The sequence below is a fragment of the Corticium candelabrum genome, chromosome 10, assembly GCF_963422355.1.
Source record: "Corticium candelabrum chromosome 10, ooCorCand1.1, whole genome shotgun sequence".
NCBI classification, from domain to species: Eukaryota; Metazoa; Porifera; class Homoscleromorpha; order Homosclerophorida; family Plakinidae; genus Corticium; species Corticium candelabrum.
The window spans coordinates 4,734,740-4,752,192 of NC_085094.1; the positions used below are offsets into that span (position 1 = coordinate 4,734,740).

General features: G+C 40.7%; 3 protein-coding genes across 3 annotated transcripts in view; 2 read left to right on the plus strand and 1 right to left on the minus strand.

Moving 5' to 3' along the window:
- LOC134185528 (acyl-CoA dehydrogenase family member 10-like) overlaps positions 1-2,672 on the minus strand; it is a 6,784-nt gene extending 4,112 nt beyond the window's left edge. The window contains exons 1-4 of the mRNA XM_062653335.1: positions 1,995-2,672; positions 1,475-1,642; positions 217-277; positions 55-156 (exon numbers count right to left, since the gene is read on the minus strand). Of these exons, the coding sequence (XP_062509319.1) occupies positions 55-156; positions 217-277; positions 1,475-1,642; positions 1,995-2,513 (850 nt within the window). The 5' untranslated portion in view covers positions 2,514-2,672. The remainder of the gene's footprint in view (positions 1-54; positions 157-216; positions 278-1,474; positions 1,643-1,994) is intronic.
- Positions 2,673-2,690: 18 nt separating this feature from the next.
- Positions 2,691-5,879, plus strand: LOC134185530 (ATP synthase subunit delta, mitochondrial-like). Its single transcript, XM_062653337.1, has 4 exons — positions 2,691-2,827; positions 2,878-3,028; positions 3,102-3,190; positions 5,574-5,879. The coding sequence occupies exons 1-4, from the start codon at positions 2,696-2,698 to the stop codon at positions 5,691-5,693; spliced, it is 492 nt and encodes a 163-aa protein (XP_062509321.1). The 5' UTR covers positions 2,691-2,695; the 3' UTR covers positions 5,694-5,879.
- A 3,291-nt stretch (positions 5,880-9,170) lies between these two features.
- Positions 9,171-10,286, plus strand: LOC134186206 (uncharacterized). The gene is made up of 4 exons (XM_062654121.1): positions 9,171-9,243; positions 9,375-9,843; positions 9,921-9,986; positions 10,099-10,286. Exons 2-4 carry the CDS (start codon positions 9,399-9,401, stop codon positions 10,149-10,151), a joined length of 564 nt encoding a protein of 187 aa, XP_062510105.1. The 5' UTR covers positions 9,171-9,243; positions 9,375-9,398; the 3' UTR covers positions 10,152-10,286.
- Positions 10,287-17,453: the final 7,167 nt, after the last annotated feature.

The following is a 17,453-nucleotide window of genomic DNA, read 5'->3' on the forward strand; positions in this document are numbered from 1 at the left end:
AAACTCGGTTGTAACTCCTGCACTATATCTATTTCCCATATCTGAAATCCATACCATGCCGGTCAGTCAAGTCTAGCTTTTCCTGAAGATATGCTGTAAGCCTATCAGTTGGTAACATGTGAGCCTTCTTTACAGCAGTCGTGCCAGGAACGAATCCTACTCATCAGCAAAGTCATACATCGCACCAAAACATACGAAGAGCAAAGACAGTGACACCTGACAATGAAAATTCAAGAAGTTTCTCAATTTGACTCAGTGCCTGTGCATGCCCATTTTCCTAACAAAACAAACAATGCAAAACCCTTCCCCTAAATTAATTTAAATGAGTGAGATAAATTTAAGATTTTAGATAACGTGCCAACATTATAAGCACAGTGCCAACATAGCACACACAGAATCATGCTGTGCTCAAACAGCATAGTATACACTGCAGTCTTTCATGATTTTTGTCATAATCTGCTAATTAATTAATTGCTACACTAGTCTACTTAATTAATTAGTTTTTCATTTGTTGTCTAGTGTACTTTCTTTACTATCTATCTAGTCTATAGTTTGTATATTTTAATTTGTATGCACCTAGAGGGAACTGCACAGCTTGTGCGACAAAAATATATTATTAATATTATTATTTAATTTACTTAAATCCTTAAAGCTTGAATAATGTTCTATCAATAGCATAATAATTATAACAAGTACCGGTAAATACTGGACACAAGTGGAAGTATAAAAATATACTACAAAATGATCTTCTAGTCCCAAATATTAGCTTCCTTCTACAGAAGTTGGATACGATTCACAACAATTCTCAACACAATTTTACGCGCATATGTTCTCACAACATAAAGCTAATATTATCTATAGATGTCACAACCAAAAAACAAACTAAAATTTCATATGAAAACTACTTTATTAGTAACGATATATATCTATTAATTAATCTATGCAATGTACATGTTTGTGCTGGGTCACAATGATGTTTAACAAAGTTACACATAGTTGACTCTGCCTTGATGCACGAGGAGCGGACAGCCGCAGGAGTGCACAGGTAGGGAGGTATCGTTGTGTTCCCATGTGTCATGAGCAAACGAAAGTGGTGCAAAGTTTTCCCGTGAGTCATGGGCAATAGCATAGCACATTTTCAGCTCAAACATGTGGACGTTCTTCCTATCCCTACACCCCTTCTTTATATCTCCATAGATGGCAATGCCCTAGCTTCTATGTAAAATATCAAGGCGAGAACAAACTCCTGTCTGGGTAGCCCAAGATTCAATCCCCAAGACACCAACCTCTAGCATGTGTTCGATACACCATGACAGGGCTCCGCCCTTCAGTAGTGCTGACCTTCCTCTCGAGCAGGTCAACAGGTACAGCAATGAAAGAACTTGAGAAGATGGGCAAGCCAAACCCAGGAGTAAAGGTAAGTAGTCAACCTAAGGTTTCACACAGACTTGATCACTAACTAACTTTGACCAACCTTTGCCACTTTGATTGTGTATATTCCAAGATCAGCTGCTGTCTTTAGGTTGCTGCCGATGTCATCAAGAAACAATGCCTCTTCTGGTTTCACATCCAGCCTCGATAGCACAGTACTGTAGACTGTAGGATCGGGTTTTGACTTTCCCTCCTTAGCACTTTCATAAATCTAGTCACAGCCCATAAACAAACAAAGGTATACATACCAACAAGCTTGTACATATTTACATAATAAACGTAAATGTAAATAAAAGCAAACATATTAAATATAACAAATAGCTATTTAATTAACAATCTAGTGCTGCCTTCCTTGTCTTTGCTTTGTAACCAATATGTGGTAATGTGTAGAATGCATTCATAAATAAGCACTAGAAATATGTTGAACAACATACAATCAAGCAACAAAGAAATAGTATCTGCACATGCCTCTGTGTGTGTGTGTGTGTGTGTGTGTGTGTGTGTGTGTGTGTGTGTGTGTGTGTGTGTGTGTGTGTGTTACGCGCATGCGCACCATTACTCACCTCATCAAACAACATCTTTCCATTCAACCAAGCTGCTTTCTGTCGATCCGACAACCAGTTGTTCGTGATGACCGCTGTCTTCAGCCCCTCTGCTCGAATACACTGCACTGCATCCAACATCTCCGGCTTAACATACGACGTCACCTCCTCGAGCTCCCTAATCATCTCACAAGCATCAAACTCCTTCCCAGTCGCAGATAAAACCTCAGAATTAAATTTCGATGCAAATTCTGACACAGACAGCTCTCCGCGCTCGAGCATTCGAAATGCTCCCCTCGCTCCTCGATTTTGAATGATTCTCGTCAGAGCTCCGTCTGCCAGTCCGTACTTGCGCTCCAGACGTCCAAAAACTGGGAAAGGCGAGAGAGTCAAGACTCCACCCGCGTCGAACAGAACTGCCTTCCAGCGGTGCTCTGATGTGCTCTTCGATGCGGTCATTGAGCGTAATGCACACAGTCTCGATGCAACTGGAAGAGCAAAGCGACGTAGAGCGTGCAAATTTGCAGCCAGCAGAGACATGACCAGATTGGGCCCCCAATCGTAGATGACTATTTCACTATTTCACTAAGCTTATTAGTGATTTCTCAACTTCGAACGTATTTCCGAAAACGCAGAAACAACTGCTAGTATATTGAATATATTAGAAGTAATAATAGATATAGATAACATGAGGACTGTTGAATTCAATATCTAGACCAAATATGGCGGCGGCCAGGAGTTTGTTTTTGGTTCGACGATTTCCACGATTTAGAGTTGGACTCGTTCCTGTGCGAGGACTGGCGGAAGGTGAAGACGTCAGCAGCTTTCCTTTGAGGTTTTCATCACCGTCTCAGGTGAGTGGGTCCCCATTAGGATGTGTTATGGTCTAACTGTTGACTGTTAGGCCTTTTTTGACAACACGCGAGTAGTTCAAGTAGACGTACCAGCTACTAGTGGAAACTTTGGTATCTTACCCAAACACGTGCCTTCTCTCGCCGTCCTTCGACCTGGCGTAGTGACAGTTTATGAAGGCGACAAGAACTCTAAATATTTTGGTAGGCATGTAATGGTTTTGGTGCAACAAGATAGTGTTGTGGGTGAAGATATGCTGTCTGGTATTTATGTCAGTGAGTAGTGGAACTGTGACGGTATTGGATGATGCTTCTGTTCAGATAGTAGCAGAAGAGGCTGCTCATATTGAGAACTTGGATATTCAGGTGAGATTGCCATTGCCGTTCTGTGCTCTTTATGTGCAATGATGTATTGTGGTAACCGTATTTACGGTGTACTGTAAACTAGTCGCCTGGACCATAATAATAATAATAATAATAATAATAATAATAATATAATAGCTATGGCTTGAAAGAGCTGTGTCTGATCGCCGTGTGGACTGTACAGAGGCATGTACCTCACTGTGCTTACCTGCCGGGTCGGTGGGCGCCCAGTGGGGGTTAAGACCCCTCTGCACCCTCTGAAGGGTTGCACCGAGACATAAACACATAATAAATAATAATAAAACGACACATAAAATAGTGGTTAGTTGACGATGACATTCAGTGCTTTTCTGGTGGTCGCTGATATCCACTAGGCGTGCTGTCCACAAGTTTGCGGTCACCGTAATGCCTGCAATCTATATCGAATTGGCTAGTCATCGATCGCCGTATGGACTGCACGGAAACATGTACCTCGCTGGGCTCACCTGTCGGGTTGGTGGGCGCCCAGATGGGGGTAAAGACCCCACTTGCCCATTATGGAGGGGCATAGCAACACATAATAATGCGGCATCATCCTGATAGGCTTGTGGAGACGGATGACATTACTATGATGTGAGATACCACCATCCCCACTGCCAGGAAGATCAAAGCCAATCGTCCAGACATCTGTCTTAGAAATAGAAAGACAAACACTTGTCTTATTGATATCAGCTGTCCTGCTGATGGCAACATTGGCAAGAAATATGCTGATAAGTTGGCGAAGTACAGCGACTTGCGAGTGGAGATAAACCGCATGTGGCATTGTTGAACACTAGTGGTTCCGGTGGTCTTGGGAGGTTTGGGCACAGTGCACGCAGGTATTACATGGTGGCTGGACATTATTCCAGGTCATCACAACCTGCAGCACTTACAGAAAACAGTGCTTCTGGGATCTACTCGGATCCTTCGTAAAGTCATGTCTTCTTTCTAGACAGCCGTGATGGTCTAAGTACTTCTGAAGCAGGGTTTGCTTCCGGTACTTGTAATAGACTTTACAAACCAGACTGATCTGGTTGAGCACAACATATATAATAATAATGGAGGGGCATAACAACACACACACACACACACATAATATGGTGACCTCCATCATTCACTGGGATGTTTGTCGCCATTTTGGGGTTCCAGTGGAGAGCATGTCTGTCTATTAACCGGACCACTTCCAAACTGTCGGCTACGTCCCTGCTATCTATAGTCAACAGAAAACATCTCTCTAAGAGCTATTCAATATTGGCAGCATGAGAAACTAATACCGGAACTAGAGTGAAAATATGGCTGCCAATTCAAAGTAGAGATAGCTACATCAAGCCACGGTTAATGTTCCAACTAGATGACATGTATTGTGCGTGTAGCTCGGATGTTTGCAAGAATTGATTTGATGTGATTTTGTGGCTAATGTAATTTTGTCAATGTAGTTTTGAATTATTGTCGATTTTGGCACTTTTTCACTGCAAGAGATTTTTATTAGTTACTACTGAAGCCGTGTTGTCACCCTTGCTTCCATGGCTATGTGTTTGTTGAAGAGCTATGCTCACCTTGTTGTGAAGTATTACGAATTTAGATAGCATTAGTGATTTTGTTATCAGGTGCACGACTTGTAAAATCTATCTAAAATCATACAAACCAACTGTCCTTTCATCATGACCACACAAATTCCATACCACTGCTAAAGAGTCTGTAATCGTGAAAAAAGTAATGAAAGTTATTACATATGGGATAACTGTTGCTCTTTGTTATGTACACGGGAACCAGCATGACAGCACGAGAGGGTCTGGTTTGAGGGTACGTCTGCATAGTTAACTTTGTTTCTGACAACCTAATCTGGGATTGGAATTACCGTATAAGATGAAACATTGACGAGAATTTATTTTGGTGGTTTGCTAAGAAATTGACGGACAAAGCATTTGGCAGTTGGACATTGTTGTTTGATAACTGATATGTCTTACCATAAGTGGTCGTGATGTGTTAGTGATTGACAGCTGTGTTCATGGCTCACGTTTCTCTAACTTACTGCATGGTCTCCAACTACTGCATAGGCACAACAGATGGCAAGCAGGGATCTTGCTGATCCACGTGCCTGATGACGTCAACATATCCTGGAGGCAAAATTGATGGTGGATTTTATATTGGCGGTCGGTGAAACTCCGCAAATCCACCAAAATAAATTCCCTGCCAATATTTCATCTTATACGGTACTTAGTTTATTCATTTATTTATCTATTTATTTATCTATTTATTAGTTTCATTAATTGAACGCTAAAGTCTTAAGGCTGAAATTTGTTTTGAGTACTTTTATGAAGTTGTGTTTGTATTGATGATGATGTCTGAAAGTCATTTGCTTGTTTAGGCCGCCAGAAGTGGTTTAGAACAAGCCCAACAACAACTCACGTCTGCATCAGAAGAAACCAAGGCGGAAGCTATGGTAGCCGTAGAGTTGTATGAAGCAATCTTGAAAGCTTTAGAGTAGACTTTACGGACGGTTGACTATATATCGTGTGTATTGTACTGCTTGGTAACTCTCTTGTCAATAGTATGCCCAGTTACACCAACTAAAAATGTTTGAAAACTTTATTGCCACTGTTCATGTTATTTGTTACTTTTGTTTGAGACTCGACATTACTACTAAGGCTTAGACACAAACATTTGAATGACATTCAGCTGCTCACGTTGTCTGCTATAGAACACATCTAGGTATACACGTTACTGTGGGAGATTGTGTGGACTGGACCTTCTAAAGTGCTGGTCTTGAGCAACATATGCATGTATGCTTTGAGGGCTCTCCAGGTAAGTGGCTTGTTTGCTGCTGTGTTTCTTAGGTTGATCCTGATTGGATAGGGTTTTGATTGGCGGCACGCACCATAGAGTACGATTTAATTGGCGCTACACTTGTTTGGGAGGTCGAGGCTTCTAAGTGGTCCAGTAACATACGGGACTTTGAGTGTGCCCGTATATTTAGCGTTAAGTTTTGATTGGTCAAAATTACTTGGTCTCACGACTTCGGTCTCGAAAGTCTTAGTTTGGTAAGTATTATTTATTTAAGTTAATTAATTAAGTACGGTGTTACTCAGTACGTTGAGAGCATGCCTACAAACATTTCTTCTTTTCTACCGTATTACGTATACACACTGTCACCAATGTCAGAAAGGCGTGAGTTGGGATTTGGTCTGACAGTCCCGTATATCTGTAGTAACAAATTTCAAGAAATTGCAGTAAATGTTGGAGTTTGATTTTTACAACGCATTTACAACGTTTAGTTGGTAGACTGTTGGGCTCCAGAATCTACAAAAGCGGACAGTTTTTTCTAGATAATTTCTGAATTTGTCCAGGGATAGAAGAAGGGTAGAAGCCTAACAAGTTTTCACGTGACAATTTTGGAGGACTGGCGTCTAGCCTACTGAAGCTATCTACCGACCTCGAAGCAACAGATGCATGTTAGTTAGTAGATTACGTATACTAAGAAATATTACACGCTATGTGTGTACTGTCTAATACTCTAAGGTTCTGAACAAGTCAGTTTGTCTATTTTCTTTACGAGAATAGTCGTCACAAAGTGCAAGCAGTGTTGTACGCTGAAATCGTTAGCCTCGCCCCAGCAGTATCCGGTTCCCGGCTGAAAGTGTTATACGGGAACTGGACACGGCACAGGCTCACGTGAGAACCGAACTGCCAGGCTCACATGAGTCTGGGGTAGCAATCATAATTTTAGAACGCAGATGCACGCAACTTGTAAAGGAATAACAGCGTAAATAGTAATGCGTTGTGTCGATCATCGAGATCGCATGCATGTCTAGAGTACTGTGTCTAGATAGACACTTGTGTCGAGAGAAGTTTTGAAGATGGGTGTAGGATGCATGTGTACATGCGGGACAAAGGAGACGGATGTTGCAACGTCCACCGCTACAGCCAATCGAGATAATGAAGGTATCAGCTGTAGACTTTGCAATTATCATATTTATTCTTATTATGTATTCTTTTCCTCTTAATATAAATTTGCGTGACCTAGATAGATGTCGGTCATGCCCGTCATTGCGTATTTTTTTCCTTGCCTTCTGCATGCGCTCATACGAGAAATCTCTAGTTGCAATGCTTTTCAATTTATTATCGCAACATTTTCTTTTGTTGTAGTAAACATATATTCACTCATCTGTTCGTTTACACTCTAAGCAACGTCATAGAGAAAGACATGTGTGCATACATCTATACGCATGGCGCACGCGAAACCCTACGCCTGACATTGCATGCCTTCTGCGCCCTGTAGGAAAGCCTACAGCTGGCAGGGCAATATGTCACAATACTTCATTGTTCAATCATTTGTGAAAGTCAAATATTTCAAACTTTGGACTCTTCACTATCATTGTAGAGATTTAACGCTTTCGTGACTAAATATGTTTCTGCTTTCTATAACTCCAAACAGCTGTAATTCTACGTGTATGTAATGTCAATAATTTAGATCTTTTCAATTCTGAAATAATATGTTTACCTATAGCTATAATATTTAGAGCACATGCAGTCTATACAGACTATAGGTTCAAGCACTATAAATGATTAACGAACACACCGTGTACATCTGGTGACCATACGTTGACGGAACTCGCAAATCGTCAAATCTGACACTTGAAACATTTCACCTTCCGGTACACCGTCTCTACGGTATTCTAGCAACTTTTAATCACGTGACTATTTAGCGGTAGTCGTTTCAAAGTAAATTGAAGTCTAAATTTGTAATACTTCGCGACAAGAGGATCGTATAGTTCTTCAAATGGCTCATAAAGCCGTGAACATGCAGCATCAGTTACTAGTTGATTAGACTAAACATATAGTAGGCAATGTTGGGACTAACATTTCTATGTGTCGAGCAATCAGTATAGCTCTGCGAAAAAGAAACACGCAACATCCATATGTGTTATCGTCGCATAGACTGTATATTGCGATAAATTCGAAATATAACAGTCAAGGCATGGGCAATCATGTCTCTCTACTCTCACCGACACTCTAGACAAGTGCACGTCTTACATCTCAAGTAGTCCTTCAGTCTGCGTGGCAATGGTAACTTGTCGACGTCTTTCTGAGCAACAAGAAGCGTTATTGCTATCCTACACCACTCCTGCAACGAAAACACTAACAAATATTTTAAATTTTTAGGGAAACGTGATACATATATACATAGATATTAATTTTTCTCAGAGGACAGACGTTAATTATCTTAATTAAATTCACGGTAACGTACTCTTCTTAGGAAAAGACTGACACTGTAACCAGTAACTTCACTAGTACTGTAGCATGCATCTCCTCAAAGTTTTACCTCCAGGGCAGTCTAGTAAAGGTACAAGTTTGCGGTATAGTACTGTGTACGGGTACTTTGTGATGCATTTTGTTACATGCGTAAACATTATAGCAAATACAGTAGAGATTTCTAGAGCTTATTTAACTTAATTAATCTAACGAGAAGTAACCAACGCAGGCCAGATTCTGCTGGAAAAACTGATGAAACGAGACAGTGATTTCGAAACTTCACGAGAAGCCATTCAGGTATATACACAAATAGATGATGTACCAGTGTATGTGCTACACGTTAATTAATTAATTAACGCTTATTTATACCGCATATTTGTTTTTAGATTTACGGAAGATACGGTTGTCATACGATCGGACCTCAGCTTGACGAATATGTACTAGAACCTCTAGGAGACGAAAACGATGACATTCAGAAATTTCTAGCTCTATAGTAAAACCATCAAAGTACAGTATTTAAACAATAGTTGCTATACACATCAATTTTGTTGCGCAAAATAAAATCTATGTTTGTGTTTACAGCTATTTAATATATGATTAATATATATAGGCACCTAGTTCCGCTTCTCTCATCGTGTTGGAGTGAGCATGCGGGGGTTGGATTAATATTAATGCAACGTTGATGTCAATTAGTAGTTAAAGCAAACCGGCGTTTAAACTTTTTGTCCAACTTCTACATTCAATTTCATCACACCGCTTCGACTGACTACCTAGAAGATACTCAGGTGAGACCTTCTAATATGCAAGTGTTAGGCATGGTATATCTGCTAAGATGCTCTCTCTAGTAGCTATATATAATTTAAGCTGTATATACGGCGCTTACAGTGTTGCTTCTAAATCATTTATTGTTGTAAAGGGTTTAATTTTGAACAGTAATATTATGGGCGCAGCTAGTAGTTCGTGTTCGCCGTGCTTATGCCGGGAAAGACGTGATTTACTGGAAGAGGCAGCCGTCGGTCAACAGCAGGATGTTTCGCTAGTACATGTACCAGCAGTGGCTAGCAGAGAAGAGCCTAAAGCTACCACACAACAGCAAGTTGTCGTGCAAGAGCGGAAAGTTAGAACCAAGAAATTGAAAATAGTTGCCGAACAAGACCCAGATATCATAGAAGAGCTAGAAACTCCCAAACAAAAGCAATTTCTTAACTTTGAGCAACTCATCAAAGAAGAGGAAGATAATATCGAAGAAGAGGAAGATAATATCGAAGAAGAGAATATCGAACAAGAACAAGCGGTCAAAGAAGAAAAGACCATAACCAAGCCACATATTGTTCATGTCCAAGTTACCGCAGAAGTGCATGTCGATCCTTCATCAGTCACCACTGGTAAACCGTTAGTGGAATGTTGTATAGATTAAATGTCTAACTTACAGAGTTGTTTTCTATATACATTTATAATTTAGAAGAAAGTCAAGATAGTACAAGACAAGAAGAGGCTGCTGGTTTACAACAAAACCTTCCTTGTCCAGGTATTATATTGACTCCTAACCTAATTTGCTAATAAAAGCGACTTTGTTTTGCTGTTAGCATTTCACTAAACCACAACTTGGTCATGTTAATTAATTATTTTGTACTTTTTAGGCACAAACGATAACGAAAATAGAACGGATAACTTTGAAATCGAAGAAATCTAGCTAGACTTCTTATCTCAGCTAATTGAATCGATTCTAGAAACTAACAAATTGTGCATGCATGCAGACATTAAGCAGTGCGTATATTTTGATGTTAGTTGCGCGAAAATAGAAAGTTGCATTCTACAAATATGCAGTGGTGCTCAAGTTTGAAATTGTTGGCCCTTGCAAATGCAGCTTCAAAAACGTACTTGACGCTTCGCATACTTGACTCAGTAGAACCTTCCGCGCATCTTAGTAAGGTATCTAATTAAGTAGGTTTGCATATGCATGACTGGTAAACTATGTAAAGTATATGTCTATGTGTTTGACAACGGCTGTCTGGATATAGGACCAGAATCACCATGCAGACCTACTTTTGCTAGGCCAGTAGGAGTCATTCGTTCTTCGCTTTGACCTGTTGACATACCTCTACTGCATGCACATGATAATTGATAATGCGCATGCATTACAATCTTTCGCTGCTCTGGCGCCATATACATGTGGATATAGGCACCCTTGTAAGTACGTGCACTAAAACCAGACAATAATCTGTAAAGCTGGTTAATGCCACCTTTGCGTTTGTCTAACTGCACCTGTTTTGACTTCTATATTACTTTCTTCTAGAATCCTATAGAGCAAACAACAGACCATAGACTATATACATAAAGAGCTGCATGTCTTTATAGACTATAGAATGGTTATAGATTCATGCATGCATGCCACTGATTTTAATGCTATTTAGATGCAGGCTAGGCTCTAACGAAGACGTTGTATTTGTTGTAAAATCACTGAAACATGTTTATTATAATATATTTATACGCGAGTTGTATAGCAAATCAGTCCACCGGTGTTAGAAGCGGGGTGGGGTGTGGAATGAGCTCTCTCGCTCACTGTAGAAATTGAAATTATCTGTGTCAGTGACTTATGCAAATCTGTCTAAGGTCTGGCAAACGAGGAAGTCCCTCGCTCGTAAACATCTTCCTACGCCACTGTTGAGTTGTCTCTTAATTAATGAGAAGCTGCAACAACTCTAGACTTGCTAGTACATGCCTTATCGTTAATTTGCTATATACTTTTGCTCTCTAGCTTTAAAAGCAAACTTGTCGTTGCTTAAAATATCTTTCTCTAGAGTATAAGTTCAACCGATTGTTAAGCCTGCATGTCAATGTGCATGCATGCATGGTAGTCTACCTGTCAGTGTTGACTATAATACTGTGGCATGAGTTCTATACAACGGTCGTTCGGATAACGATTCCGAAAACGTGCACGAATATTTGTGTTTGTACGACAAGAAAGCTTCTCAAGGTAGCATAAATATGCACGTAACCATAGCATTAATTTATGGCATTGGAATAGGCGTTGTGATTGGCAGATTGGTAACATATGACCAATATTGCATGCACGTGCACTCTCCTCAGTCATTCGGTAACAACCACAAACCGGTGCACGAGCATTCGAAGTCTCTGAAGGTAAGTCATTGTTGTAATGTATATTCATTTCTACCTCTGCGTGCATGCGTTAGATTACGCCTGTAAACACACAAGGCATACACGCATGCATGAGTTGTGTATAGATAGTTGTCGCCGTTTTTCTATTGTCTCGTTGGTTTCAGTACGACGTGCATTGCGTATACGTTCCAAGTTATTTAATTACTACAGCGACAAGTTGTTCCTATCGCGTGTATGTGCATGTCGTAGGGTCGAAGGTGCATGACGGTTGAACTTCAGTATAGCAGGTTCGATCAACCCATTTCGTTGTCTATATACTACATTATATAGCATTCGTGTAGGTGCACTCTAAAATACTGAGAATATGGGATGTTTGTGTCCGCGAAGAATCGAGCCAATGCCGGTTCCCCCGGATACACCGAGACATTCAACTCCCACGCCGAGTACACAAATGCCGCCAAATACACCTGCGAGGGGTGATACACCTGCGAGGGGTGATACACCTGCGAGGGGTGATACACCTGCGAGGGGTGATACACCTGCGAGGGGTGATACACATGCGAGGGGTGATACACATGCGAGAGATGATACACATGCGAGAGATGATATACCTGCGAGGGGTGATACACCGATGCCGCCAAACGAGCTGCCAACGTTGTCATCTCGCAGACTATCGACTCGCAGACCAACGACTAGCAGACCAACGACTGGTAAACCAAATCCTCGTGACCAACCAAGGATGTCAATTGGAACCGTGGATACAGTCGCTCCGGGCATCCAGGAGAACGAAGAAGGTAAGAAATACATCTTGATGCTGTTATTTGCATGTTAACAATTTTGCTCAAATTTGCAGTCTACGTATATCTGCATGTGCTGTTATGACAACTCCAATAAATTGCATGGATTGTTTTCTAGACTCAAGCCTTGCGGCTAGTGCAGATGGTCAACATGCACATGATGATGAGGACTAGCAACAAGTAATTCGATTTTAAAACAAGTTAAATAAACTCGCCGTATGCCAAAAAAGTAACAAGACTTGTGTTAATTATATATGTCTGACAGCACCGTCTGAAAACATAAACCGAAAATGATATATTCAAATAGAGAGATGCATCGTAGCATGCCATTGCAATGATAAGAAAATATACATATATATTAAAGATTTTGACAAGTGATTTTCGCATGTCAAATAGCAAGCAATACGATTATATATTGATTGCAGTGTACATGTATACAAAGATGTCGTTTCCTGGAGAGTCCATTGCTCAAGACAATCTCCGCTTACTTCTTTCTGGTGCAGCTAGTACGTCGACAATCTAAACAGTTTGTCGAGTATTTAAGTTAACAGTTACAGGTCCTTCTCGACTCTTCTTTTGCGATCTTTGATCTCATACTACTTTAGTACAAGACTCACTACTATGTAATACTGTCTTTGCAACCGCGTAAGGCTGCATGAACACGGACTTTCAGAACAACGTTTAAAGCACTCAGGAGCACGGCTACGGGCAATCCCTAACGTTTCACACAGCCTTGCCATAATTTCTCGATTCTTTGTTGTATATATAGCTTTACGTTTTTGGCTAGGAATTCTCTTTTCCCATTCCACAAACTCATGAACCGAAGCACATGTGGTCCTGCATGTTTTGGAAATGCATGTCCACGCATGCCAAGCATCTTCTGCCTCCCTTTCTAACTTAAACTGGCGATCTCGAAGACCTAACATTAATTAATTAATGCTGCACGTGACACCCTTCTAGACTGAAGATTCCAACTGTCGACGTGAACAGGCTTATAAATCCTGTCAAGACCTAATGCTATGTTACTTACACCCAGATTTTGATCAGGGACTGAGTTATCAACGCTGTCATAGAGAAATTTGCGACGCATCGAATTACTCTTTCCGAAGTCAACTTGAACAAACCGAGTCCTAAACTAGACAAATAGACTGTTAGGTAAACGTGCACTTGACGCTAGTTGTCGTTTCTACAGTATACTGTACCCCGTTGTTGCATGTAACTTGGCTATACCACTAAAATTAAAAGGGCAACGGTTTTATTAGTTCAAACTAAAAGTAAAAATCTAGTCTCGCGTAGCCAGACCCTCCCCGCGTCCTTCCCGACTAGTCAATTCTCCGCCTCAGAATCTACTATCTGAATACTGTTTACAGAGTACACTGGTAGTTTGTCAGCCGAATGACCGTTTAGCTATATGATGCATATAAGCTGGATATACCAAAATTTCCAAGGGAATGTCACGATGGGAGCAGTTAGTAAGAGAATATGACTTGGAGATGTCATTTTCTGTAGCAACGTTTTCTCGTATAGTGTGATGACAGTACAGACTACAGTGCATTGCCCAGTTATAATATAGGCTGTAAGACGGAATTACGTCAATTGTACCACACCTAGACTAACAAAATATCAAATTTAGAAATCATGGTCTTCAGTCGATCGACGCCATGCAATGTTTCTCAGCTGAAAAATATCGCTAAAGCAGAAAACGTACATAGTTACTTGTACAACATTCGAGCACATTTAGTTGTTAGATTCTACTGTAAATGACAATCTAATAAACAGCAAACAAATGATTTAGATTTCTCGACTGTCGTCTCTAGTAAAACTATTCTTCTGTTAGAAATGACGGTTTGGGCTCTCTGATTAATTAATCAATTACTAAGAAACGACACAACAACCTTACAATCGCTTTCATTGTTAAAAACCTGTTTAGAATGCAGTGCGGTAACGTAGAATTTGAAATGACTGCCATGCAGGCGAGCTTATTTATTGATGTCGTTGAGCTTCCTGTGATTGGTCGATGCGGCATTCTGTGTCTGTCATTTCTCTTTGACTCGATTTCTCGACTGCAAACAAGTGCAGGTAAGAATTGAATAATTATTGTAACGACTACAACGTTATAGTCTGTAGCTATGAGCTACGTCAATTAGATATTGACCCTAAACGCGTACAGTCACTGAGTGCGTAGTCTACAGAACGAGAATGGCTCAATCGATGTTCGTAAAGTCTGGAACGTCGTCAGTTGCTCGTTGCGTTTCCGGTATCTTTCCGTCAACTTTTCCCTAAAATCCGGACGTACAATTTGTTTGCAACCAACAACACTTCAAACAAATTTAACTTAACTAAACAATGTTATTGTTTAGCAGATGATATGGGGGTTGGTGTAGGAAAGAAGAAAGAAGACCGACAAAAACTGCTTGACAACATAGAGAAATCGGACCCTAGCGACTATCCTTTTTCCAAGCTTGAAATTCAAGAGAAGACATCAGGTAATGTGTTGGCGTATTCATTTTAGTATGTAGCCACTGCAACTCAGACAAGCGAAAAATAGGTCCTAGATATAATAGATACTGTATTACTACTATAATTATGACACAATTGCTTGTATCAAATTAAGACAAACTGCTCTTCCATTTTTACAGTGTATATATTGTACATTTAAACTGCTGTTGTTATTTTTGCAGCAAAAAACAAACAGTGTCAGTTGGCTAGTTAAAAATAAATTCTCAAAAGACTTATTGTCAAATAACCAAAAATTAGAAATATGCTATTATTGTTAGGTTGTATAGGTGAGAGACAAGAACTGCTAGCTAATTTAGAAGACTCCCCAAAATACAAACAGGTATTCACTACATGTACGGTACTCTAGTAAACAAGTGACTTGACTACTCTGAGGTAAATTGTATTCCTCAGGGATATGAAAATGTAAGTGAGCTGAAATCGGGAACATTAGACCCCGAGCAGGGCTACTGTAGCTACGAGTCCATTCAGACCTTGTCTCAAAGCAGCAGCCTCGAGGTTCTCTACGACGGTAAACCCTTCAAGAGAACACTCGATACCTACAAAATGACCAAGCCTCCTGTTGATAGTAAGCATATTTTCGTGTGTGTGTGTGTGTGTGTGTGTGTGTGTGTGTGTGTGTGTGTGTGTGTGTGTGTGTGTGTGTGTGTGTGTGTGTGTGTGTGTGTGTGTGTCTGTGTCTGTGTCTGTGTCTGTGTCTGTGTCTGTGTCTGTGTCTGTGTCTGTGTGTGTGTGTGTGTGTGTGTGTGTGTGTGTGTGTGTGTGTGTGTGTGTGTGTGTGTCTGTGTGTGTGTGTGTGTGTGTGTGTGTGTGTGTGTGTGTGTGTGTGTGTGTGTGTCTGTGTCTGTGTCTGTGTCTGTGTGTGTGTGTGTGTGTGTGTGTGTGTGTGTGTGTGTGTGTGTGTGTGTGTGTGTGTGTGTGTGTGTGTGTGTCTGTGTCTGTGTGTGTGTGTCTGTGTCTGTGTCTGTGTCTGTGTCTGTGTCTGTGTCTGTGTCTGTGTCTGTGTGTGTCTGTGTGTGTGTGTGTGTGTGTGTGTGTGTGTGTGTGTGTGTGTGTGTGTCTGTGTCTGTGTCACTTAACTGCAACTAAATTATTAAGTTAAACCATTTCTCTTCCACACACAGTCTGGTTGAAAACAAAGCACGGACAAATGCTTAAACGTCGTGTTCGGTCAAGTTCTGTTTAGTTACAGCACAGCACAACTATTGTTGAGTTGAGGAGACTTTGTTACTTTAATTAATAACAATTAGATAACACTTTTGTGGCTCAAACAGCAAGCATTAAAATGCAAAAACATACAACTTCAGTAACAAAAACTCTATTTTATTGTAACGTAATTTTGTGGTGAATTGCTAGTTAGTAATTGAATCTTGCGAAGTGGGCATGTACAAGTCGCGTTCTGCTAACTCTGCACGTTCTCCAGCCCTGTAAATAAAAAGACTATGCAGCCAATATATGCTTGTGCACAATACCCTGTCACGGGTCGTTGATCATGAAAAATGATGAGTCTATACGCGCTCAGCGGAATTAGGGAACGCAATTATGAAGAAATGGAAAGACGGATAACTCACACAACTATATACTTTAATGATAAACGCAACTAACTAGCTCTAATTTTTGTATCGATTTTATATGGTAGCGGTAACAGGCATGCAGTCATTTTACTTGAGTCATTGTTCGCCCCTCCCATTTCTCCAAATAAGGTAGATATGTATAGTTGATGTATGTGTAGTCGTTGGGGTACTGCACCAATTTGTGGTGTGCCAAAAAATATATGTGTCGTGCTCAACCAGATCAGTCTGGTTTGTAAAGTCTATTACAAGTACTGGAAGCAAACCCTGCTTCAGAAGTACTTAGACCATCACGGCTGTCTAGAAAGAAGACATGACTTTACGAAGGATCCGAGTAGATCCCAGAAGCACTGTTTTCTGTAAGTGCTGCAGGTTGTGATGACCTGGAATAATGTCCAGCCACCGTGCAATACCTGCGTGCACTGTGCCCAAAGCTCCCAAGACCACCGGAACCACCAGTGTTCGACAATGCCACATGCGGCTTATCTCCACCCTCAAGTCGCTGTACTTCGCCAACTTCTCAGCATGTTTCTTGCCAATGTTGCCATCAGCAGGACAACTGATATCAATAAGAAGACAAGTGTTTGTCTTCCTATTTCTGAGACAGATGTCTGGACGATTGGCTTTGATCCTCCTGGCAGTGGGGATGGTGGTATCCCACATCATAGTAATGTCATCCGTCTCCACAAGCCTATCAGGATGATGCCGGTACCATCTGCTCTCCACTGGAACCCCAAAATGGCGACAAACGTCCCAGTGAATGATGGATGCCACCTGATTGTGTCGATATTATTATTATTATTATTATTATTATTATTATTACTAGATAATAACCCAAACTACATTGCTTGATGACGTGACGTACCCATAACAGACCGTTTCCGAGGTAACTTCGAACTCTCTTAGTATACAATACTTTCAAGAATATTTTAGTTACGCTTAGCAGCTGGTTCATCTCTAAGCTTGCGTCTAGACACAGATACAAAAGTT

Bases quoted from the DNA above. Each gene is read 5' to 3' on its own strand.
- LOC134186206 (XM_062654121.1), top strand. From the start codon at position 9,399: ATGGGCGCAGCTAGTAGTTCGTGTTCGCCGTGCTTATGCCGGGAAAGA. The intron at 9,844-9,920 runs GTAAACCGTTAG...TTTATAATTTAG, and splicing joins TCCTTCATCAGTCACCACTG to AAGAAAGTCAAGATAGTACA. The intron at 9,987-10,098 runs GTATTATATTGA...TGTACTTTTTAG, and splicing joins ACAAAACCTTCCTTGTCCAG to GCACAAACGATAACGAAAAT.
- LOC134185530 (XM_062653337.1), top strand. From the start codon at position 2,696: ATGGCGGCGGCCAGGAGTTTGTTTTTGGTTCGACGATTTCCACGATTT. The intron at 3,029-3,101 runs GTAGGCATGTAA...TATTTATGTCAG, and splicing joins CAAGAACTCTAAATATTTTG to TGAGTAGTGGAACTGTGACG. The intron at 3,191-5,573 runs GTGAGATTGCCA...TTGCTTGTTTAG, and splicing joins TTGAGAACTTGGATATTCAG to GCCGCCAGAAGTGGTTTAGA.